Below are 26,003 nucleotides of genomic sequence, written 5' to 3'. Positions count from 1 at the left end.
CGCGTGCGACGGGAACGTGGACGACAAACGTGGACCAGAAACGTGAACGGAATATGTCGTCTTTCCTCGTTTCGGCCGACGTGGGAAAAACCAACTGCGTCGTTACGACCATGGTCAACGTCCGAAATGCACTAACGATTCGAGAGTCAACCCCCTGAGTCAATGGGTTGCCCCCCTCTTGTCATCTCTTCGAACCTTTTTCTATCGCGTCGTTATATACACAAACCCCAAACGAGTCATCCGAAACAAACCAAAGTCCATCGATAGCCAATCTCGAGTCAACCAATATTTCCCCAAGTCATACACCACCCCCTTTCTCTACATACACAGTCCCACATATATATACATATACATATCTGCACCAGGGGACACGAATAATAAAGCGAATTCCGTAACAAGTATAAACTCCACCGTGTTATTATTGAAAGACAACGTCATATACATTGTCCCTTTTCGTCTTAATCCGTTTTCCAAACGTTTGGGTCCGAGATACAGAACACAGTTGGAGGCCCCTTTTGTAACGGGGCCCAGAGGGTTTATTTTTTCATGACGACTTTCCAGAGTTCAATTCGGGTCGAACTTTATTTTTTTTACCATGATTCCACAACATATCGGACTGTAAAATTGTATTATAATTTCTTAATTTTCTCTATTGTGGGGGCCCCCTTCCCCGTGACGGAGCTAGAGGGCACCGAAAGGAAAATGGGGGGGCTGTCGTTTCATCCTGGATCTGCTAGTGGACTCATCCGGTAAGACTATCTAGTCGACCATGTCTTAGATCTGGATACTATTAGAAAGCTTGGAACTTGTATATATATGAAACGGACGGTCTTACCCAGCACTTGCGAGAAAGTCTTCGGACCTCCTTCGAGTAGGAGTCCATCTATCGGCGAGAGTGGGAACGACGCCGCCGAGCTATCTCGATTACAATTACTATTTCACGGAATACGAGTGCACTGCGTTTCTTAACCTTGAAATCTACAACAGTTATACCTTCGCGAGATCTTTCATGACACTACTTAGTCATCCGCGTTATTTGAGAGTTGGCCTAACGTCGTTCTTACATCACCGTAATTGTCCCGTGACACGTGCGACGCGGCTATCATCTATCGCAAGTGCATCTGCCCTGCTTTTCTCCTATTTTTTTATTTTTTTTTTCGTTTTTCTCCATTTCTTTTTTCTCGCGTCAGATGTTCGCGTGGGAGGGTCCACGCGCCTCCTAGAGGGTGCTGCGTTTCGTCACGCGTTCTCGAGATCCCCGTCGCTTTGACACGCGATAAATCGGGAATCTGGCCCGGGTCCTTGGCACCCTGGCGTGTGTCACTCGAAACGGATCTTCGACCCGGTGACCTACACGCCCTCCTCGCTTGCTCGACGCGTACGTAGGTATATATACACGTTGTAAATTAGGCGAGGGAAATTTGCCCGGCGTCGAGGCGCGTCGCTAGATACACGCGTAACGGGAAAACGCTTCTACTCACGCGGTGGATTACGCGGCGCGTTTGGCCGGGTTTAGCCGGCTTAGCGCTCGAGTACGAAAATCCGCGCGGTTGGCGGAAAAACACGGGACGACGGTGCGCGAAATATCGTATATTATATATAGGCGAGGATATATAGATTGTCCCGCGAAAAAAGAATAATGCAACCGCGGCGGGATCGCTCCACGATCATGCATAATGTAAAGCGGCGCGTCGTGAATATAACGGTGAACGGGAATGGCAGCGTTATCCTTCGAGCGGAAACGCACGGCAGAACATCGTTACCAGTCGACGTTCCGATATTTTTCCGCTCCACATTTTTCCACCGGCGAAAATCGCGTCGCGTTAATCGGCATCGCCGATACGAGGCCGCGATCCGATACTACCCGTCGTCCTTCGCGATCGAATTCCATTCGCAGGCAAATTCCGTTTACTCGGGCCGAATCTCGGCGAGCTCGGCGAATATGTACTCTCTCGAGGAGAGGAATAGGCTCGCGGCTGTCGATTCGGTGATTCCAGGGGAGACACGGAGAATGGGGAAAAGGTAAAAAGGAAGGAGACGAAGCGAACGAACCGGCGTCGTTAATCGCGACTTATTATTCTCGCTCGGCCGTGTGCAGCTTCGAGACACGCGTGACTCGCGTACGAAATCGTCCATTTGCATCCCGCCGCTCGACGACCACGACGACACGACGCCGACGAGCACGGCACACACGGGCCCGAACGAAAAAGGACTCGACACGTTTGCCAAGAGGAGAGAATTCTCCGGGGGCTGAGTCACCCTCTCGCGCGACGTACCATTTCGTGCGAACCAGTTACACTCGCGGCCGGCCGCTTTATTCCCGCTCGACACGAAACGCCACCGCGAGTTACGGCCATTCCACCAGCCGTCTAATGGATCCGTCACACCGCGATCGATGCGATCGAACCCCGGTTCCCCCACTCGTTATTTCCCGCCTTATTTCCCGCGCTCTCGCTTCCTTCCCGGAATCGGGCCCGTTTTCGAATTTCCATTCCCTTTCCCTCTTCCCGCGAGCCTCGTCCTTGATCTTGCAACCGTTCCACGGAACTCGTGGCGCCACCGCGGAAGATGGCGGAGAGGTCGCCGAAAATTGCCGGAGCCTGTCACCGCGATAAGATAACCCGCCCTCGCGACGCCGGTTGAATTATTTATTCGAAACAGGCGAGAGAAGGGGTTCGATGATCCGTGGCGTGACTGCCGAGAAAATCGCTCGCTCGACTATTCGCGAAAACCGCACGCGTGTCGTCGCGGAGGGTGAAAGAACCGGCGTTTCGTCGCGTATCCTTCTCGGAGACGACTCGTCGTGGAATTCACCGCGACGAGACCTCCTCTCTCGCCATCCGTTGCGTCGCGCGACCGCCGCAAACGTGTTCGCCGATAATTATGCGGCGCACGCGGCAAGGATCGAAAACCCGTTATCGGTTGGCCGATGCATCGACGGTCGTAAGAGAGCCGCGAGATCGCATTTGCGGCACCCTCGGCGATCGAGAAAACGACACGATTCCCCGAGATCGATCGTGTCCTCGAGTTTTCCATTTCCACTCCGCCCGTGTATCGCCCCCCTCTCTCTCTCCCTCGCCTTTCCGCGACCCAACGAATTTACGACGCGCCACTCCGTTGTCCCCCACGGAATCTTTTATTTCGACCACGGTTTTGCGAAACGACCCCCGGTCTCCGGGATAAATATTATCCTCGTCGAATATTCCATTCGATAAACGTCACGCGGCTGCATTTCCCGGGAAAAGCGGGCTACGCGAGAAGGTGTTATATATTTTCCTGTGTCCCGTCTAACGAGCGACGGTGCCGATACGAGAAATAAAATAAAATTCTCCGGTTCCGATTTCCTCGCACCCGGACATCTATCCCGAATCGCAAAAATCGAGTTAATCGCGCGCGGAATCCGCGAGTACGCGCGAGCGGCGGAAAGCTTGGACTCGTGCGACGGTTCGGTGGCGAGTTAACTCGATCGACCTCGAATTGACCTTATTAACTCGGCGTAATTGTCGTCTCGAGCGTACGCCGGTTAACCGATCGCGGGGCGTTTCGGGGCAGGGTGTAGGTGCGAGCGAAGGGAGGGTCGGAAAGAACGGCGAGCGGGGTGGGAAAACACGGAGAGACAACAGCGAGAGGGACTGCTGGAAGCGTGGAATCGGCGATCGAAACGCGATGGCCGGTGAACCGTGCGCGCGGCCGAAAACTGGATTAGCCGCGATTTATAGGGGCTACACGGGAATCGAATTTAAGCTGGAAAAAGCTGGAACGCGGGATCCTGCGGCAACGGCGATCGTCCGGCAAGAGTTTGCTCCCTAAATATCCCCGCGGGCCGGGCCGAGCGGCCGAGCGGCCGTAATGGAAGCTGAAAATCTCTCGATTAATCGACGAACGGAGTAGAAAGAGGAAGAGGGTGGCGGCGCAGGCGGGGGCGCGGGGTGCGCGATATAGGCGAGGGTACGGGGCGAGGGAGGACGATAACGGTGGCGAAAGAACGCGATATTCAGGAGCCGCGCTAACGGTCGTCGTCGGCGAGCGCAATTAGCAGCCGCATTTACGATGCCTACTGGCGCAACTCTCGTATTTTCCCACGGGCAGAGCCGTGAGAATAATTCATGGGCCTCGACGGTGCTTCTATACCAAACGGCCAGGCCGGTCTGCAGGAAGGAGGATGCGACGGGAAAAGGGGGAGAGAGAACCCAGCGGAGCTACAACGCGGACGACTGGCCGGTAGTATCGTCATAAATTCGCGCTGAAAGTGGAAAAGCCCGGAGAACGGAGAACCGAGACCGTGCTCTCGTCGGAAACTACCGCGCGAGCGGATGCTCCGTTTCTCCACCGAATCTGCGAGACTTTGCAATCCCTGCTCTCTTCTTTCCCTTTTTCCCTCCCATTCTCTCGCTATCTCGCTATCTTTCTCTGTCTCTACACACTGCGTATCGATTCGTCTACGAATTAAACCGTTTCAAGGTTTATCAAGGGAAAGCGGCCGGAACGTCTCGCGCCCTTAAGAATCGGTAACGGGAGGGTGAGAGCATCGCGTGAAGCGGTCGCGTGTCCGTATCGCGCAGGTTGATCAACGGGATACGTCGTAAAAAATGTCCCGGCGACGACGTTCAGGTGTGAATTAAGGGTACGCGGTCACGAACGTCCAGACAATCGGAAAGCGATCCGTTACCCGACAGCTCGATAAACCTCGGCTCCATGGTTTACCGCTCCCGAGCCGACTTTCCTCTCCAATCGTATCGCCAGCCGATTTCCATCCCGGTAACCGTTCCGCGTGGACGACGCGTTTAGACGCCGTGGAAAAGGAAGAAAAATAAGAAAAATAAGAAAAAGAAGAAAAGCAAGAAGGGGACAAGACCCGGGAGATTAAACGACGACGACGAAGAGGAAGAAGAAGAAGACTGGATCGAAAGGGAAACCATAGCGACACCGATCGCGAGACGAGACTACCGAGCAGGTATTAATCGGTGCCGCGTGGCTGACGGCGACGCGCGCGAGGACATCCATCGCTGGCACGGTATCTCGATACTCGATCAGTCGTGTCACGATATCGCAGCCCCCATAATGATATCAATTCGCTGATAATCGCCGTTAAGCCGTGTCCATAAATTAACGCACTCGGGCCGGGGTGAACACGCCGGACGGACACAGCTTTTACCGATCCCGAAACCGGAACGTTCCACCGAAAATCTCGTTATACGAACGATCGACGAGTTAAAACGGTGGGCGTTCCGGCCTCGCCGGATATTTCGTCCGCGTCTCTCGCGTCCACGGGAGACGAGCAAGATCGGATTCCTAAACTCCCACGAGGCGGCTCGGCTATTCCCGCGCCATCATTATTCTCTATTCACGAATAGAACTGGGTCAGCCGGCAGTTTATCAGCCCGATTGCAAGCGTGTATCGAGTCCGGCTGTCCGCGCCGATGGAATCGAGTTCGCGAAACGCGCGACAAATTGTTTCCAGCCTGTACTCCTAGTGCCCGGCACACCCGCCCCTCCGCCATCAGGCCGCGTATCGTTTTTGGAAAAATTGAAATATCCCGAATATCCCGGAGGGACGCGTTATCGATCGACCGGAAGTTGGCCGCGACGCGGAGGAACCACGGGGGGCGGACGGGGGTGGCCCGACGCGGAAAATCGTCCAGCTTTGCCGGTGTGTTGATTTAAACCGGAAACGCGATTGGCGCGCCGATGGAGATGGCCCGTAATCACGTCGGCACGTGACTCGAGGACCCCTCTCTCGAAAGGACGAAAAGCGACTCTCTCTCTCTCTCTCTCTCTCTGTTCCCGGTAAGTCTCGCTCCCCTTCTTCGATCTCTTCGACCTCTCGCAACCTCGTCGTCGATTCGTTCGTTCACCCGAGACACGGGGTCGACCGGGTCGCGGTTTCCGCGAACGTGGCACAAGGAAAGCTGAACGACTTTGCAGCCACCGTCTCTCTCGACCGATCCACGCTCTCTCGGCCAAACTTTCGATTAGTTTCATGGCCGTGTCCGTGGATTCGCGGGCTAGAAATAGCTCGAATCGAACGTACGCCTCAAGGATGAGCCGATATTTATAGAAACGTCGTTTCGCGCTGCGCGAATCGTCGCTCGGGCTTTGATTTTTCCCGAAAACGCTCGTCGACTGGCTCGACGAAGAGGCCGATTCCATTAACGACCGGCGACAAAGTCGCAGTGTGCCCCCCGAAGGGTGCGAAATCGCGTGCCCGGGTAGCCGTGACGAAAGCCGATACGGCCAAACCGAAACGGTGGGTCGATTCGGTTGAACGACAGCCGCGATATGACCGCGAGAGAGATAGCGTTGTATCGGCGAGAAAATTGGCTTATCGACCAAGCCCAACTTCCAACGACTGCCACGGCTAAAGGCAAAGTTCGACGTTTGTCGATCGAAACGCGCGTTGGCGGTCGCTGCACCGTAAAACCGATCCTTCGTCGCTCGCTTCCGGTCAAAAGGTAGCGAAAAATAGGAAAAATGTTGCGAGACGAGGTTACGCATTGTCGCTTTGTCTTCGCGCTAGTCGTACCAAGCGGAGTCAAATATGCGAGTGTTGGGTTTATATGCGCGAATGGGAATGAGGTAGAGTAAGTGAAAGTCTCTTCAGACGATATAAATGTAGGAAAGGAATACGACTTCTCATTCACTGCTCAGAAAAGTATCGTCAGCTTTGTAACAGAATATCTTTCAACTCCTATTCTTCCTTAGCCAAAAAATGGTCGAGTGCAGAGGGTTAATTGTCATTAACCACTTAGGCACGGCTAAATTTTGCGCGGGGCTGTTTCTCTGCACGACAGAGTTCAACGCGAATTACTCGCAAATGATACGAAATAAAGACTGTATATTCTGTCTGTATATTGTTGACACTGTTATAAAACCTTGTGAAGGCGAAAAAGGTGTGAAACAAAGCATACGAGAACGATCATTTAATTCAAACGTTAAGTCACTATAACGGCGCGTTGTTTGAAAGATGACGTCCAAAGATGGTGCATCGTGCATAAGAGGTTAACGTAGAAATGGAATAGGTACGGCCCTGAAAGAATGTCAACAGCGTTTGGGTTTAGAACGAAAGCGACCACGTGTAAGAGGATCGAATGTAAGGGATGTTTATGACAGAGCCGAATGCAATTGAAGAGTGAAAGCCTAGGAATGCGTCTAAGTGTTTAGGATACGCGACCGACCGATTGAAAAAGAGAACACGAGTATGAAAAAAGACAGAGTGCAAGGTTCGAATAAGAATGCAAGGACGCGAAAGAGTTAGAGCAAGGATTAGAGAGTGTCAGCGAGTGTCAGAATGTGTCAGAGTGTTTTAAAGTCGGAGTTTATGAGAGTTATTAGCGAGTAGAATAAGTTTTAGGTTAAAATAAATCATTTTTATATTTACGTCACTGCTTATTCTGTTGCCTACCCAACATTCATACATAGATATAATATGTACGAGTGGAGTCTAGTATGAATGTTCTTAAAAAATGTTTAGAGGAACGTGCTAGACCAAAACAGTTACGTGAGAATCGTCACAGAGTAAACATGCGTTAACCCTTTGCACTCGAGAGGCGCCTCTCAGTCGCCATTTAATCAGATTCTAAAGATGGATGTTAATTGATATATCCAATTTACAATTACCCAACGATGCGTGGAATAATGACCTCTCTGTAAATTCTTATATTATCCGATTGTTTAATTTCTCGCTCCCCGTTTATCTCTCAATTTATTTTTCATCGAGAAAAATTCCCTGCATACCTTACGTACCACGAGGGGTCATTTCACCCCTTACGGTAAGAACAGGTACGTGTAAAGTACCGGTACGTTTAGCGTTAAGGCGTCTCCAACATTCGGAACCCTAGCATGAAACCGATACAAACAGTTGCGAGCTGCAGGGGGCCAATTGTTCATTAGGTTGCGCGTTATTCTTCGTTGCGTTCGGACGAAATGGGTTGAACTTTACTTTTTACCATGGTTCCAGACAGTTCCAGATTTATAATTGTATCATAATTCCTTATTTTTCTATCTTTAATTAAAATTACTATCTTACCGAATACGAGTGCACTGCGTTTCTTAACCTTTGACTCTGTAACAGTTATACCTTCGCGAGACCTTCCGTAACTATACGTAGTTATCCGCGTTAGTCTCTATTCGAGAGTTGGTCGAACGTAATTGTCCCGTGGCGCGTGCGACGCGGCTGCCATCTATCGCGAGTGCATCTGTGCCGCTTTTCTCTTATTTTTTCACCTTCTCCGTTCTTTTTCTCACGTTAGATGTTCGCGTAGGAGTAGAGAGATCGTCCTATATTTCTTGTATTTTCTATTTTTAATTAAAATTGCTATTTCGCCGAATACGCGCGCACTGTGTTTCCTAACCTTAAATCTACAATAAAGATAGAAGAAACTAGGAGAAATATAGGAAAAAATGTAGAACTTACCTTCAAAATATTCTCCACGTCCGCGGAATTCTCAGTGGGCCCAGGCCTCGAGGAACTCGTTCCCTGAAACGATGGAAACAGACTCGGTTGACTGGAAGGGCGAATAGAGCGAAAGGGGTGAGAATGGTGGTCGCGTGGAGGAAAGAGGGTGGCGACGGGAGCAGGTAGGATGGAAATAAAATAAACGAATTTTCCTACGACCCCGCGATATTTCCCTTTCTCCTATCAGAGCGAGTCTGCGGAATTAAACGACGACGAGCACATTCCGCGCGGCTGTTAATTAAAACGATTCCGATTCGCCGACACGGCGCGCGGTGGCCGTCGCTCCTCTCCTACCTCCGCGAGATTCAAACTCTCGCGGAGTCCTTTCCGCGATTTATCACGAGCTCTCGAGCGATCATTAATCAACACTCTCTCGAGGAAAAGAGGCGTTGAAAAGAGCGGCCGGGCCGGGACGCGCACCCATTACGAGCGGAACGAATCGTTGTCGCCGTCGTCCTCGTCCTCGTCCTCGTCCTCGTCGCCGTCGAGTAGTCATCGCTGAGAGGAAAACGCGCAGACAATGGGGAAAATGCGTGGACCTGGAAGGCTAAAAATGACGGGGGAGGAACGGAGCGAGGAGACGGGATCCGGGGGGTAGGGTGACTGGTGACTGTTAGCCGGAGGACACGGCGTCGGGGAGACCGAGGAGACTAGAGATAATCGCGAGCAGAGAAGAACGTGGAAACGTCGCGGGAGAAACGGGAGGAAATCGCGAGACGATCGCGTATCGTTCGGAGACGACGGAAAGCGTACGTTTCCACGGATACGACGCGTAATTCCGAGCTAATTTCGCGGACGAAAACGAGAACGAACGCGCGCGCGGCTGGTCGAAGGAGGGCACTCGCGGGGGTGGAAAAAGAGATAAATGGGAGAATGGAAAAAGGGAAGAGGACCACCGGTAGGAGAATCAATTATCTCGACTATGGCAGAGCCAAGAGAGGACGTCGGCGCTTCTCCGGCCAACTCTAATTGTATAAGTACACCGGAAAGAGAAGAGAGGCGCTCGCGACGCGCTCAGCAGGGAGAGAGGGAGAGGACGATAGAAACACGGCGGAGACCGAATCGGAGGAGACTCGATCGATAGTCAATCTCGATGAAATTTGCACCTCGAGGAGTCACGCGTAATAAGGCTCGACCAAGCGCGCCCCCTCTGCCGATCCTCCGGCTCCACTCCGCGCCGCCACTACGCGTAGTCCTTCGCCGAGATTTCTATCGAAAAGCAATTCGTTTCCCGTCAACGAACCCGTTTCGTCGCGACGCTCTCTCCTCGGATACCCGAAGCGGGCACAGATTCCACGGGGAACCGGACCAAGCGCAAGGTTACCGGTAGGTAAACGAGGCTCTTTATTACCCCTTCGCGTCCATTAATATCGCGTCATGTTTCGTCTACCGTCTACGATCAAGATATCGAACGATCGAGGAAATCGTCGTAGACCCTCCCCCGCTTTACCGGCGTGTGCCCGGTTCGCGATCGTAAACGTTTTAACGAGCGGGCGAGGATTCGTGGGGTACTAATCGCGCAACAAGTGCAACGATAACCGCCCCCCGAGCGAACCACCCTCCGCGTAGCGACGACTCGCGTGGTTCCGTTCGACGACGAAGCGAGCGGAGAGGAGAGGAGAGGAGAGGAGAGGAGAGCCGGAGGAAGAGTCCTCCTCTGGATGGAGTCGCGTTAATAAAGCAATTTTAGGGGTCTGAGGGCATTGGGGGTTGGCGCGAAAAGCGCGGCGACGAACGCGCAATCAGAGACACCGCGATCGGTGGTGTCTGGTAGCGGAAAATACACGCAACGACGACGACGTTTTACTCGTGTAAACAAGAACGAGCGCGGAAGGACGCGCGGCGTAGGGCGGAGGACGGGACGGATGGAGGCGGCGACGGAGGCAGAGGAGGAGGCGGCGGTGGCCACGAAACAATGGAAATCGATACTCACGTTATCGAGAGGTAACCTGGACAGTCTGCTGCCGACACAGTGAAGCCTGCTGCCGCTGGAATTCCCGATATTCGAATTGCCAACGAGCGTACCGTTCCCCGGTGAATTCGTGGGCGGTCCTTTGGCGGGTAATAAACCGTGGCTCCGATGATCGTTGCTGTTGCCCCCGTGCTTCACTGGCTGACCGGGGTAACCACCCCTGCCTCCGTGGGGCGGCTTGCCGTCGGCTGGTTTCACGAAACCGCCGCGTTGATGACTCGACGACGACGACGACGACGATGACGACGACGTGGATGTGGACGACGCCGATGACGACGAGGACGAACCGTCGGTCCTCGGTCCTCCGGGTTTCTTGAATTCTTGGGAGGAGGGCGAGCTCCTGGAATTCGAGCCGACCGAACTGGAACTCATTCGAAGGGCCGAGGGCGCCGGGGGCGGGGCTGGGCTCGGTGGTACACCCTCGATGCCGATCAGCCGTTTCGGCTCGTCCAGCAGATGCTTCACCAGCGAATAGTTGCCTAGTTTCAATTGAATTTGCTGCGTCGTACTGTCTCTGGCGTCTGGGTTCACCTGAAATCGTCAAAATTCCGATTATGTCCCGACCATCCTTTCCATCTTCCCTCGCATTCCCGCCTAAATCGCGCGTAAATCGTAGAAAAAGAATCGCGGGACACGCGATCGATCCGATTCCCTGTACCCCGACGTACCCCCGTGGACCCCCGGCGTACCACGACGAGGCGAGACGAAACCGTGCGAATCCGTGCGAATCGCAGGCGTATGCAGACTCGGAGGTACACTCGTACGTGTGCGTGTACGAACGATAATAATTAATGCGGCGTAACAGTGGCTGGCAAGTTTACGACGCTGCCGGGGCGAGGAGAAATTCGTGTTCGACCGGTGCGCGCACCGGTTCTACATTGTAGCGCATAGACGCACGGTATAACAGACAGACAGCTCGTGGCGCGCGCGTTTATGATCCGCCGCGTCTCTGCCTTTGTCTTTAGGGACAATGAGATGAAATCGTGGTTTAATAAGGAGGCGGAGAGGCCCGAGGAAGCTTAACGTGATTAACGAGCACGCTATAAATCACGTACACTTGTTCACACCGGCACCCTTTTTCTGACCGAGCGCGCGCCTCCGCGCGAGCATCGAGTGCTACCAGCCGGTTCTTTAACGAGCTTCCGATGCATCGTGCCTCGCGGAGTGCAATTTTCGAAGGAAAATCATTAATTCGAGGTAACGCGGCCCGCGTCTCCCGCTATTTCCTTCCCTGCTAGTTCCCTGCAACGGATTTCAACCGACCGCCAACCGGGAGGGTGGGGATCGATAAGAAACGACCGATGAACAGACGCGAGGAGACAAGCGAGAAGATAACTACGAGCGAAGGTAACCGGGAAGAAAAGCGGCTACGGCTTCGTCTGTGTCAGGGGTTGACAACTGTCGTAATATCGATTCCGCTCGTACAAACGCTTTCAAGGCACCGTTATTCCCGCGACTTTTCCCAACAACCGAAAATGGCCACGATGTCGATTCCGATTACGATCCCGATCACTGACCGAGTATCGGATTTACTCCTGCGTCATTTTTACTCTACTTTGCTGATTTACCGAGGTGCAACCTTGCAAATGTTGGTCTCCAGGAATCGGCGAGCTACGTTTATCGGTTATCGTTAAATACTCGGTTTGCTATCGTTTCCTCGAACCTGTTCCTCGAGAAGCTAGAGTCACGATCTTAATTCACGCCCCTTTTAGATCCTGGAAGTGTACGACGAATATTAGACACAGTATCCATGTGCAAATCGACGTGGTATAATCTAGGAGTGGACATCGAGTCGATCGTAAAACAATTTTTCATAGATCAGGACTTGGTCGTGGAATCTTCGGTGTCACAGTCGATGTCGATGATTCGACTTCCGAGTCAGCCATCGCGATACGTTCTTGGAGAAAATTGTATTTGTTTATTCGTTGTTTTATTTAACGAGAGAGCCCTATATATACGTATAACAAGTGCAAGCTTCGAGACGAAAGAGTAAACCGAAGCGAGTGTAAATTAAGAATTAAAAATTACCAAGAAATTATTAAGAATTACTAAGAAATCAAGAATTATTTAGAAGCTCGCAGAGTTTCAAAAGGAGTGAAAGTTAATATACGAAAATCGTTCGCTGAGGAGCATGTTTGAGATATTATACTGGATCAGAAAGCAGTTCGTCGTTCATCTTCGTGGTAAGAGGGTACACATGCCTAAAGGGTCGCAACGATATACAGAAATTTATACTGTCAAGTAGGAGGGGGCAGTCGATAACCCCAATTATTAATTAAGAAAGGAAAAGAAAGTCTGTGACAATTTTACTTAATTCAAGAAGTTAGTCCCAAGGTACGCAAAATTTTTTCACATAACTGTGGTCAAATTTATGGGCTACAAATCGCAGGAACTTGCGTTGAATTACTCCTATTAGTAGTCTGTACATAGCTTAAGACGGAGACCAAATTTGAGAGACTTATTCAAGCTGTATTCTAACGGGAGAGCAATAGAGTAGTCTGATAAATCGAGTGTCGCCAAAATTTGCATTCTCCGCAAGAAACCTGGTGTTCCATTTGCTCTGTCTACCATCGAAGAGGCACGCGATGAGAAGTTAAGATAAGAAAAGATAGTCGACCATGTACACGATAAAATTGGACAACCCTGGTACCAGCTATCCCTAAAGTCACACGACGAATAAGACGGTAACAACAAAGACTCCAAATAAATCCCAACGCGAAACCGATGTTCCGTAAGAGCAACTGGTTACCGAGATCCACCCAAGTAAAAGCTGTTTCGCTGGTAACGATTAAAAAATCGTTACGTTCCTTCGCAATTACCCCGAAAAGTGGAGCTTTGTGTAACGACGATTAAGGGATATTTCCGGAACCGTTTGCACCCCCGATCCCAGCCCTTCCACCGATCGCTCAGCGTCCTCAGGATCCAATTCGACGACAGTGGTGGTATTTTAGGAGGTCTGGGTGTCCGCGAGTCCTGAGACCCTGGTCGTAAACGAGTAAACGTTGCCCCCTCGACTCGGGTCTTCTGTCTTCGGGGGTGAACTTAGGAAATAGTATAAGAGATTCGGGTCCTTCGATGGAGGTGAAGGTTCAGAAGGATTCGAGTTAATTGGCTGTCTGTCAACGAAGAATTTGCATGAGAAAGATCACACTTCGCATGTGACAGATCACGTTTCATCCCTTTTGCGAGCATCTCGCCTACGTTTCATTTCATTATAATCTTAACAAGTTTTGCTTTTGTTTTATTTTATTTATAAAATAATTTTTTCTTCCTTTTCTTTTCTATAGAAAAATGTAAAATGCAATGTTTGCGATGTAACATTGGGAATCAATTGCTTTAAAAAGTACCGTGTTAACGCATGTCTTTGCACTCGAGAAGCGCCCTTCAGTCGCCATTTGTTAAAATTTCACTGGACCATTTTTTGACTAAAGGAGAGTAGGAGTTGAAAAATTTTCTGCTACAAAGCTGACGATATTATCTTCAGCAGTAAATAAGAAATTGTATAATAATTAACACGTGGAATTACTTAATTTCGATACCTCGCACACTGTTACGTTATTTCAAATTTCACATATTAATTAACACAGATCTTCGAAATTTTATCAAATGGTGACTGAAAGGTACCTCTCGAGTGGAAAGGCTTAAATTGATCGTGTAGAGTGGCAAGGTGACAAGCATCAAGGATCTGAAGAAAGTAACAATCGACACAAATGAACAAGCATGGTACCATGGAAACAAACGAAGGGGGAGATTATTCTCTGGCGACTGTTGAAGGTGTTATAACGCAAAGGAGCAGTAGTCAAACTGTGGAAAACTGTATAGATCTTTACAGAACGGGCGAATGGCTAGAACTGGCCTGTTTAGGGCCACGCAGGTCAAAGTCGTCTTCAGGAGACTGATGACAAAAGACAGAACAAGGGGAAGGGATCACCCCCCACACCGCTGGAATGTAGAGTTTACTTCACTATTGAATTTCACCATAACAACGACCACCAACGATTGGTTGGCCCACCAATATCGGTGGGAGTACCTAACAAAGTAAGCTAAGTGCAGCGACACTCGCGATCTGAAGCAGATTTCACTGAAAACACGCCTGGCAGTCAACGCGTTGAGGTATTCTCGACCAGACTATGACAACTTTGCAGTCACCTTACCCCCATAAGTGCCAAGGATTAGATCGGGGGATGGTCGAAGTGGCGTAAAGGTCCGCGAGTTTGGGAACGAACATAGGGAACGAACAACTGGAGCCTTTTTTCCTCGAACGGCGTGCCCGAAGGGTCTCAGGAATAGAACGGTCTGGCTAATTACGCGTTAGAGAGGGATCCCAGGCCAGAGATGACATAAACGTAATGCCGCAAGAAACTGCGGGGGAAACTCGGCGAGGAATGAAAGAGAGGAACGCTTAGGTGACCAGGTCAGGGACTTCCCTTCCACCCAGACCTCGCTCAATTTTTCCCTCGCTCGCGCTTTGTCCTTCCTCTTCGCCTCTCTTCGAGAACACCCGTCTCTCATACCACGGTTCTCTAATCGCGCCGTTCTCGCCGTCATCGCGCACGCGAGCTCGCGTAAAATCATCGGGAGCCGAAAAGCTCGTAAAACCGTGAAATATCCGCGCTCGTAACGCGGGAACGACGAGTCGTGACGCAAATTCCCGCGACCGCCGTTTCTGGCTAACCAACTTCGAACCGGCTCGAGGATTTGCCGCGTCCGACCTACTCTCTTGGCGCACGAGAGAGAGAGAGAGAGAGAGAGAGGGAGGGAGAGAGTGCACTCGTAAATTCGCCGTTTCGGCGAGGGCGAAAATTCGTTGACCCGCGACGTCGCTCCGAATTCATCCCTTCCAGAATCCTTCCAGAGCCGACAAACTCGAACGGGGAACGAGGAATCGATGAACGAATCGGGCAACGTCGTCCTTGAATCCGTGGACGAGGATCGATCCGAACGCGACGACACGCGCGAGGACACGCGGCGAGGGTAGGCGCGCGCGACAACCACGCGTGCTCTCGTTTCGTGCGAATTCCTCCGGTGAATGGATAAAAGCGATCCACGGGACGAGCCGCGTCGCTTTGATCCACTTACGCGCACGCCACAGCCCGTGTATCCCTCGGCTGATCCATTTCCCGAGATTTGTTCACCGTGCGAAACGTGCGTGAGCCAGCCACCAGCGAGCGCATCTGTCGCGCCCGGAAACAACTCCGCGACTCGCACAGCAGCGCGGTTTCGCGTCTTCGTGCTCGTTAAAACGCCACCGGCTCCGCTGCGACTGCTCGTCGCGAGAGGAGCAAAAAGAGGGTTGAGAAAAGGAAGAAGAAATGGGAGGAAAAAAGGGAGAATCGATCGCGGCGTAAAAAGTTACGACCGGTGATCCGAGGAAATTAACAAGAAAGCGTCCGATGAGTTTTAATCAAGGACGCCGCGTAGATTTCTGCTGGGAACGGAAGAGGATAAAAAATACGGCAGCCTCATCTCGCGAGGAGAAGGACGCAGTGGAGGGACAGAGAGAGAGAGAGAGAGAGTAGAGGAAGGACGAGGGCTGCCGCTGCAAGGGTGAAACTTTATTTAACGGCCGCCTTATGCGGCAGGAAAATAGGAGCAAAGCGAGCACCGCGATGAAAAGGGAGAAGCAGAGAGAGGAGCAGAGAGAGCATGGAGCCTCGGCAGTTGGCAAGCGGCGTGCGACGAATATCGCTCGTACGTGTGCAAAGCATCGCCAAAGATTGCTTACCTCGCGTCGTGACGCGCCACGAGGAAATTTGGTTTCGTGCCTACGCTCCGAAATTAGCGGCCGTTCGCGTATACCCTCGGCATACCGGTCGCCGCACGCTCCTCGTCCGACCACCGTCGATCATCGCCGCCTTGGAAAATAATAACGACCACACGCTCTATTACCGTCTCGCGCGATTTACGCGAGTGGAACAGAGACGTCCACACGGAGGAGCGAAAAGCGAGGAGAAGGATACAGGAATCCGTTCTCGGCCGCCATATTTACGCAGCTCGAGGAGGAGGATTCCGCGAGGAAGGAAAGAATGCCGCGACGCGCCAAGAGGTCGAGGGAAGAAACCACCGCGTCGTCCGAGTGCGGTTTCTTGCCGTCTATGGTTCGGTCCAGGTCGGCGGACCCAGAGTTATCAATCTTCCCTCCGCCTTGGCGTGCCCCGAGCTCAACGCGACAGAAATTACCCGGCAGGCATCTATATCGCGCGCCGCGACGTCTCTATAAATTACGCCGCGACTCCGAACGCTCCGTTTTCCCTCCTCTCTGCCAATTTTCATCGAACTCCTTACGAACTTATTTACGAGCGATCTCCGAGCGAGTATAACTTCCCGACGCTGACGCGACGACCCCTGCTCGCGACCAACGACCGCTGCCGCCACGCGGACGATTCCGTCGGGCAGGAAGAACGGACGAGCAGAGGTAGGTGTGTCCTCGTGGACGACGGGAAAAACCGGGTCGCGCGAGTTGAGCTTCTTGCGACGGAAATTCTAAGGAGACCGGTGAATCCGCTTCATCCGGCGTCGCCGGACTCTTCGCGGAGGAATCCGCGGTGTACGTGGCTCCGAGTCGTTCGTTGCCGCTCGGCCGACTACTGCTTTATTTCTTCTCGTGAAAAGAATCGGAGAAAATCAAGGAAGACTAAAGAAAATCGAAGAAAATGCAAGAAAGTCAAAGGAAATGGAAGAAAATCAAAGAAAATGGAAGAAAATCAAAGAAGATCAAAGATAATCGAAGAAAATTAAGAAAAATGGAAGAAATCAAGGAAAATCGAAGAAAATTAAAGAAAATCTATGAAAATGCAAGAAAATCAAAGAAAATCAAAGAAAATGGAAGAAAGTCAAAGAAAATCGAAGAAAACCAGGGATAATCGAAAAAAATCGCAGAAAATGGAAGAAAATAAAAGAAGGTTAAAGATAATCGAAGAAAATCAAAGAAAATGGAAGAAAATCAATGAAAGTCTAAGAAAATGGAAGACAAACATAGAAAATCTTGGAAAATGGAAGAAAGTCAAAGCAAATCGAAGAAAACCAAAGATAATCGAAGAAAATGGAAGAAAATGAAAGAAGGTTAAAGATAACCGAAGAGAATCAAAGAAAATGGAAGAAAATCAATGAAAGTCTAAGAAAATGGAAGACAAACATGGAAAATCTTGGAAAATGGAAGAAAATCAAAGAAAATGGAAGAAAATGGAAGAAAATGGAAGAAAATAGTTGGCGACCTCGTTGGCATCCTCCTTGGCGATCCGGGGAATAGAAAATCCGGCAGAGTCGACTCGTCGAGAGGGCAGAAAGCATAAGCTGTTGCCGCGTCCCTGGAGAAGCATCGTCCAAACAGCGATCCACGGAATATCGCATGGAGATAACGAACGGTATAGGGGATGGGGGAGGGAGAAACAGGGAAGACGAAGCATACTCGGTTGGAAAATGCGGGCGACCGATGCGCGAGAAGAGAAGAATTTCTTGCGCGAGGCAGAATTTTCGGGACGTTCCGTTCTTTCGAGCTCTCGAGCTTCCCTTTGACATCGCGCTACGAGCAGATCCGCCATCGCGAGGGACGGAATATCGTCGCACTCGCGATACCAGTTCGCGAGAGGGATCGAAGAAGGATTTAAACGATCCGCGTTTGTATCCTCTACGCGCGTACTCGTACATGCGAAGGCGTGCACGCGTAATGGACACGACTAAACGGAGGGGCGACGAGGGGGAGAGCGCAACGAGTTAAATGTCATCTTCCGCGGTTCTCGTTGCACGATCGAACGGTGAAATTTCCGTCTCACGACAGATTCGCTAATCGCCAACGATAGGCAGCGAAGTTGGTCCCGATGCTCGAGAAAGATCACATAAATTGAACAGAATGGCGGATCGAACCGATCCGATCCGATCCGAAAAGCTTGGAGATCGATGGTCGGAGCCGACTCCAGGATCGCGGCGCAGCGACGCGTGCACGATGCGGGAATAGTTGGGTGGTCTAAATAGAGACGACCCAAGGCTGGCGAGGTCGCGACGAAACTGCGAAGCAAGCAAAATACCTCTTGATATCGCGCAACCTCTGCGGTTGACAGCTATTTCGCGTAACCCCGAGCACCTTGATCAACCAACGAAATACCGTCGTATGCCCGTCTAATTAATTCCTTCGGTCTGTAATTAACCAGGCAGAAACCGATATAAAGCTGGAAAGTTACGAGGCAGAGAGAAGAGGGTCTTTTAAAGCCGGTGGCTCGGACAAGGAGTCGTCGCAGGCATACCGAGAGGCAAGGAAAAAACCGCAAAGATTTCAACGAGGCAGGTGGATGTCTCGTTTGAGGTTACGCGAGCCACGGTATATCCCTTCTTCCTGCCGGTGCTACTCGAGCACGGCCGCTTTCAACGAGCAACAAAGATAGTCCCGGGGCTCGCGTAGATGCAGTTGCCGACGGTTCAAACCGACTACCGGCTCCGTTCGCCTCTCTCAGAAATTCTCTTTCCAGTCGGCTGCCTCCATCTGACAGCTGCTCTCCACGGCTGAAAGCTCCGTTCCGCCGCGAAATAATACACGCCAGGAGTACAGTACGTAAATCGTACGCGGCGGAATCTTCGTTTGCGAGGATGTAATCGAAAGCAAAGGTTACGTCGCCTCTGCTACATCGTCCGTGACATCAACCCTTCCGTTTCCTTCTGTTTCCTTCTGTTTCCTTGTTTCCTTCCCTTTCGTTCCGTTCCGCGTACGGCGGTTTTGCCAGCGTCGCGAGATCGAAAACGGGAAAAAAGCAGAAAAAAATAGAAATAAAAGAGAAAAAAAAGGGGGACGCGACGTTTCGCTTCGTCAACCTACCCTCTTCCGGATTTCCGTATCGGACGTTTCCGCGGAGGAGGGATCTCGGGGACGTCGATCGCGTACGGATAAATTTGCGCGATCGTGCCAGTCGATACGATTATGAAAGAAAATATCGGCGGGAAACGAATAGACCGTGTGGCGAACGTGTAACCAACTATTCGTATTCGAAACTCGAAACTCGCGTTCTAATCGCGAGCGTAGAAGGAGGAAAGCGTTGCCTGAACGGTAGCGAGATAAACCAGTTCGATTCTTTCGGGGCGGTACGCAGCGAACGAATCGATCTTGATAGCCGGCGAAATTCGCGGTAGGACGAGCCGAGCTACCGGTAATTAATCAGCGACCCTCGAGAGTCAAGGTCCCGATCGAGGGCCCGGCGAACCGCGCTCGATTCGGCCACGGTGGCGAGCGTTCGCCGAAGCGGAGCGTTAATTAGCGTTTTATTAGCGGCCAGCCTCGGATCGAAGTCGCGTAACGACACGCGGCTCACAGACGGCCATGCGCGCGAGAACGCCGGTAAGAAGCCGCGCGGAAACGCGTCTGCACGATCCTCCACTCTCCCTTTTAACCCCCCTCGCGCGACACCAAGTCGATTCACGGTCGACGCTGCTTCGTCCCCGTTTTAGCGGGATTATCGCAAAGAAGTGGACGAGGGTATGGACTCGACAGTGGATACACTCGGTCGCGAAGATTTATATCGTCGATCAACCCTCCCCCTCTGTGTTTCACCCCCTCCAGACGGAGTAGTATCTCGGAGACGATTAAACGCGTTCCGCGAACGAAGGATATCGGGAAGATTCGCGAGGACGAGGACTCGGGCCGATATTCCGCGCGAATTCATCCGGAAGCTTATGGCGCTCCGCTCGACGGCGCTCGCGCGCGATATTAAAAACGGCGCGGCCTGTACGCGCTGTTTGCTCTTCTCTTTGCGAGCGCGGAAAGAGCGGGACGCGGCGCAATCGAGAGGGGATGGAGAACGGACGACCGGTGGCCACGGCCGAGCCATGGCCGGCCGAGGGGGTGGAAAACGAGGAAAAGAAAAAGGGCGGGAAAAAGAGGGAGGAGAGTGGCGGAAAAGAGAGAAAAAGTCGGAGCTTTTACGCGCGTCAAGGACGAAACACTGTCGCCCGTGCAACGCGGCCCTCCTCGCCTCCTTTCCATTTTAAAACGCTACGTGCCTGGCATCGCTTCCTGCGCTCCCCGCACGCCCCTTCCCCATAACCTTTACGGGTCACCCTTTTCTTCTATGCATGTGAAATTCGCATTAAGCGACCGACGACTGCGTCTCCTGAGCTCGAGACCTGACTCGCCAAGGTAAGCCATTCGTCTACCCTTTCTGCCCTCTCGCGCCCACACCCCCTTTCGACCCCCACCCTGTCGCTCCAGCCACGTCGCGTTAATTACGCCACTGCCGCGAATATTTTCTTCCACCTCGCGATCCCTAATCCGTAATACGTAAACCGCGATGGTGCAAGCTCGATTCGGAATATGGGGTTGCAAAACACCCCTAACGCAATCGCGAAACCCCTATTTAGACGATTCGCGGATGATCGGAAAAGGAGAAATTCGGCTGCGAATTCGGCGATTTTTCTAGCTTTCGTCCTAACCGAGTTTCGGTCGCGGGGAAAGCGAAAACGCGGAGAAAAATAGCCAGGGGTATTTTAGATGGCGGCAGGATTCCACGGGAATGGCCGCGAAGGTATTACCTGTCACGCGTGCAGAAGCAATCAAATTCGAGCGGCACAGGGGGAGAGGGCCGAACGCAAAAACGCGATCGGAGAGGAGAAAGCGCGACGAACGCTTTGGGGCTATTTGCTGACGGCCGACACGTTATTCCCGATAGCGGGACGTCTGGCCAACATCGTCCAGACGTTTCCATTTGTTTCCCTCAAATGAAATGTTCAACGCGCGTTCCGTTGAAATCCCACGCGCCGCCGCCATCGCTGCCGACATCGCAGCCGTGTCCACGCGGAATAAATTTCCACGCTTCAAAAGCTTCGTTTCTCTCGATATCGCCTCGTCGCTTCGAATTTATACGTATACGTTTTTCTCTCCCGACCCTTTCTCTCTTTATCTTCCCCTCTTTGTACCTGTACTTCCCTCCCGCGATGCCGCGAGATTTTGATCGAATTTATACGTATACGTTTTTCTCTCCCGACCCTTTCTCTCTTTATCTTCCCCTCTTTGTACTTGTACTTCCCTCCCGCGATGCCGCGAAATATTTCGCCGATGGACCAAGTATACGCAGAATACGCAGAAACGTGGATAAGGGCAGAGACGAGGACGCGGTAAATTCGCGCTTTCGAATCACGACCACGAAGACGACCCCCAGAGGATCCAGTAAGGACCAGAGTCCGCAGATCCGGTGTTTGCACGGGATAACCTTGGGAGAGGATCTCCTCGCAATGACCCTCCGTGGTGATAGCACTTGGAGACATCTCGATACGCGGGACAAGCTTCTCAAACACTTGCGCGGAGAGCCCGATACTCCTCGCCGGACTGCATTACGCTCGTGTGGCACTGCCGCTACCACCTGTTACCGTGCACACCTACGTTCCAGCGCCTCCTACGTACCTCGCTGGTAAGCGTCCTCGTCGGAGATCCACGTCTCGATCGCTGCATCGATTCAACCCTCGCGCGATAATTGCGCGCAAGCGCGAGAGCGAGTGACGGCCGCGGTCACGCGCGCTCCGTTTCGATTCAATTTTCCGCGCCACCCTCCCGGCTCCAAGGCCCTCGCCTTCCGATCTCCCGAGGGAAACATCGGGAGGACTAATTAAACGAACGAGGCGGGAAACGTGACGCGACGCTATTGTCGAGGATATCGGGTTTTTCGTGGTCGCACTGGTTCGGTTCCAGGTTCCGGAGACCCCGCGATGCATCCGCTCGCTCGGTTGCATGGAAACCGAAAAGATCGCGGATCCCGGAGGGAAGATAGATCGCAGCAGGTCGGTGATCACGGAGCGAGAGAGGAGAGAGAGAGATATTCTTCCAGGGAGCAAGAGGTTCGACGAAAAACGTGGAAACCGGTGGTACCGACGCTGGTTCCAGCGAGTCACGCACCTTATCGCGGATCGAGACGATAACGCGAGCCGAGGATTCGATGAACCGAGGAGGAGTCGATCGACTGGCTGGAGATCAACCGGGTCGTGTTCGATGGAATCTCGGAATTAATTAGGCTTCGCTTAAGTTCGCCTCGAGTTCTCTCAACTCGCCCGCCGGGCGAAACTGAACTTCCCAGCGCGCCGACTCTTCGCGAACACCGACTACCAAGTTCTTCCTAATTCGACGGAATAGCGAGGCATACCGTTGCTATTTGCGAACGCGTATTTCAACGACTTATAGGGGGACCATCTTTATTGGTCTACAAATTTGGCGGAGATGGCGGCGAATTTTTCGGAGCCCATCGGCGGCGAATTTTTCGGAGTCCGTCGAGGACAGAATTTGTACCCCGTCGAGAACGGAATTTGGACTCCGTGGATGAAAAATTGGCTACGGTCGATAGGACCGGAGAACGGCCGATGTTCACCGTACCTGAAGGGTTAATACGAAAAAAAGAAAAAAGAAAAAAAAAAAAAAATAGGAAAAGAGGGAAAAAATACGAGAACAACAGAGCGCGAGCGAGTAGCGGAGTTCGCTAATCACGGTAATGCCGGGATGAAAAGTAGCGAGTCGCGTCTCTATCCATCTGCGACGCTTCGCTCATCCGCGATTATTTTTCACCCCTCTTTCCTACGCCGGCTCGTCAACGACACCAAACGCTCTTCTCCACCTCCGGCAGCTTCGTGCTTCGTGCTTCTCGCGCGCCTTCGACCACCCCTCGGTCCATGACCGGGCAACGTTCTCCTCTCTCTCCTCTCCTCTCCTCTCCTCTTCGCGACGTCCTTCGTCCTTTTCCACCCGTCCCAGTCGACTCCTTCCATCCTCCTCCCCAGCAACGAGAGCGTCGCCAGCCCCTTCGCCACTTTCCACCGTCCCCTTCTTTCCTCCACAGACACGATCCTCCCGTTCCAACCTCCTCCTCTGTTCTCCTCCTTTCTCATCCAGTCTACCTCTCGGCTCTCTCCTTATCCTCCTTCCGCGTGGCTCGCCGTTTCCCGTGCCGCCGCCACCACCCTCTCTCTCCCGGTCCTCTCGAAATCTTTCTACCCGCTATCCTTGCGTAACCCCCAGACGCCAGACATCCATAACTAAGGCCGAAGAGGACGAGGGACGCGACGAAATTACGGAGCCGATCGCGCGCACGCTTCCCTTCGTATTTATAGCGGCGCAACGCTCTCTTCGGGTCTCGTGCACGACCGAAATAGAGTCATTCACATCCTTTGCACCGGCTTCCACGCCACGGCGACGCGGATGACATACTTTATAATTCGCCCCGATACCCGACCAATAAAGCGGATCCGCTGCGCGTGTTCCTTCGCTCGGGCCCGAGCGCGACCGCGTTTATTTTTACGCTCCAGCGAGGACCGCACTCGCTCGGATCCCACACCCTCGTCCTCCCGCGCGCCGTTTCGACCATTGCACGCACAATTTCCTGCCCATCCGTCGCGGATAAACGACCGGTCGCGAGGATCACGGACGAAACCACGGGTTACCTAACGTCGAGCAGTCGATCGCTGCTGCGAAGGAAGCCCAGCCCTAACGAGAACGTTGAGTAATAGGAATCGCTCTCCGGAACTAATGGGCTAACGTGCACTTCCGCGACGCGCAGCGCTCGCTGGCTAATTATTCCTACCCGTCCCTCCCCCTCGCTCCCTCCCCCGAGGCTTTTCTCTCGGATACAGAGAATCGAGCGAGCAGTCTCGTTGCCCACGCGACTCGAGGCTTCTCCTCGCCCAGAAGGCCGCGATCTTTTCCTTTTTTTCCCACCCGATGATCGCGTGTCAGTAGGTCAATCGATGCTCGAGGACGCTGGCAAACTTGACACACTTTCGCCTTTTCGTCCGACACGTGGACCGAGCGTGGCGATCGAAATCGTCGCGCGGCGCCCGTTCTTCGTCCACCAAATGCAGATAGGGCTCAACTCGCACACAGCGAGGCAACGATATCTAAAGAATATCGTGGAATAGTTTCGAGCTTAACGCGGATGCTTTCTCCACTAAGAGAGATTCGCAATGGCGTCGTGGGTCACCGTTCTCGCTTCCTTCCCGAGGCTATCGCGACCTTTGCGACAGATCGATCGTCCAAGCGACGTCGGATTCCTCGTCCCCTCGGTGTCAGCCGTGACACGCGCTCGGAAATCGCCGCACACTCGCGACTGACCGTCCCGACGATCTCTACACCGCTCTCCTGTTCGACCCGCAGGTATTCGCGGGTCGAGAGTGCATCGACTCGCGCGTGTACGCCGATTTCGTCGACCAAGTTGAGTATTGCAATAAATTTTCGCGACTGACCGTCCCGACGATCTCTGCACCGCTCTCCTGTTCGACCCGCAGGTATTCGCGGGTCGAGAGTGCATCGACTCGCGCGTGGACGCCGATTTCGTCGACCAAGTTGAGTATTGCAATAAATCGGGGAGCATCGCGGGAGCGAACTGAGCTCTTAAGCGGAGTGGAGCGGAGTGAAGCGGAGCGTTGTCGGAATGTGGAAGAAAGCGGTGGTTCGTCCATCGAGAAGAGAAATAAATTGGAAAAGAGGGTTACGGAGTGGACGAAGGCCACGGAAGGGGTAGTCGAAGAGAAAGGGCGCGCGTGTCCGGGAAATTACCCAAATTCACGGCGGACATTAGCGAGGTTAAGCGGCTGCTACGACTAAATTCGAACGGTGGACTCGTGCCAAGGGTGCAATTAATTAACCCCCTAGCATCCTAGCCCTCGACCTCCGGTCGTGTTTCCATCGAACGGGACGCGCATACCGAGGAAAGGGCTTCGAGCAACGGCCACCGCCGATGTACCCGACTATTTGGGTCGAAGACGAGGCGAATGCAACGCGAATCGATCCACCGAACCGGAAGAACAAACCGATGAACAGACAGAGGGGGTGAGAGGGAGAGACAGAGAGAGGGAGAGAGAAAGCGCGAAGGAGAGAGGAATAGCAGGTGGATCCATCCTCCGTGGAACTTCACGGACGAGGAGTGAGAGGGGCGGTGGGGGGAAGGAGTGGGAGGACGAAGAAGCTAAGATATCGCCGGATTACCGAGCTTTATAACGAACCGGAGGAAAAAGAAACGAGATTGCACGCCGATGAACCGCCGCAGGAAATAGGGAGATGGAAAAGCGCGGAAAGAGTTTTCCCCCGCGGGAACGGGGAATTATTTGTACACGGTGTGCAAGCATGCATTAGTACAATGGTATTGCCGTTGCAATTATATTCCCGCCGGTCGCTCCTTTTTTTTCCCGCTTTATTTTTATTTTTTCCCCCTCGCCGAGGAGAGAAACGGGGCGTACACCGCGAGCCAAATAATTTCGCCGCGAAATTAACGTATTTAGAACGGACTCCCCTTTAATACGCGGCCACGAGGGGTGTATGTAAAACGAAGCACGGCCGGCGTAATGCGATTATTATCGCTGCCTCTCGCGAGCAAGAAAAATACGCGGATACACGGTGGGGTGGTGGCAAGGGTGAAATCCCGCGTGCCGTCGCGTGCCGCGCGTTGCCGGGTAATAGATCGGTCGTCGACGAGGGCCCGATGATGCTGAAAGATCCTCGTCGATCCGCTCGATCCGTAATCCCGCGGCCCCCCTCCTCCTCCTCGCGTAATTGCGTTCCACGGCGCCGAAATTAACGCGGCGAATTACGAGCATCGTTTTCCCGTCCCTCCCCGCGCACGC

At 52.5% G+C, this 26,003-nt stretch overlaps 1 protein-coding gene across 1 annotated transcript in view; it reads right to left on the bottom strand.

Annotated features, from left to right (window-relative positions):
- The window catches only part of lilli (AF4/FMR2 family member lilliputian), a 155,445-nt gene that overhangs the window by 39,732 nt on the left and 89,710 nt on the right, over positions 1 to 26,003 (bottom strand). The window contains exons 6-7 of the mRNA XM_017910859.1: positions 10,389 to 10,958; positions 8,414 to 8,476 (exon numbers count right to left, since the gene is read on the bottom strand). Of these exons, the coding sequence (XP_017766348.1) occupies positions 8,414 to 8,476; positions 10,389 to 10,958 (633 nt within the window). The remainder of the gene's footprint in view (positions 1 to 8,413; positions 8,477 to 10,388; positions 10,959 to 26,003) is intronic.

Source organism: Eufriesea mexicana, unplaced genomic scaffold (genome assembly GCF_001483705.2).
Source record: "Eufriesea mexicana isolate 0111107269 unplaced genomic scaffold, ASM148370v2 scaffold107, whole genome shotgun sequence".
Taxonomy (NCBI): domain Eukaryota; kingdom Metazoa; phylum Arthropoda; class Insecta; order Hymenoptera; family Apidae; genus Eufriesea; species Eufriesea mexicana.
This window is presented reverse-complemented; position numbering and strand designations above follow the sequence as displayed.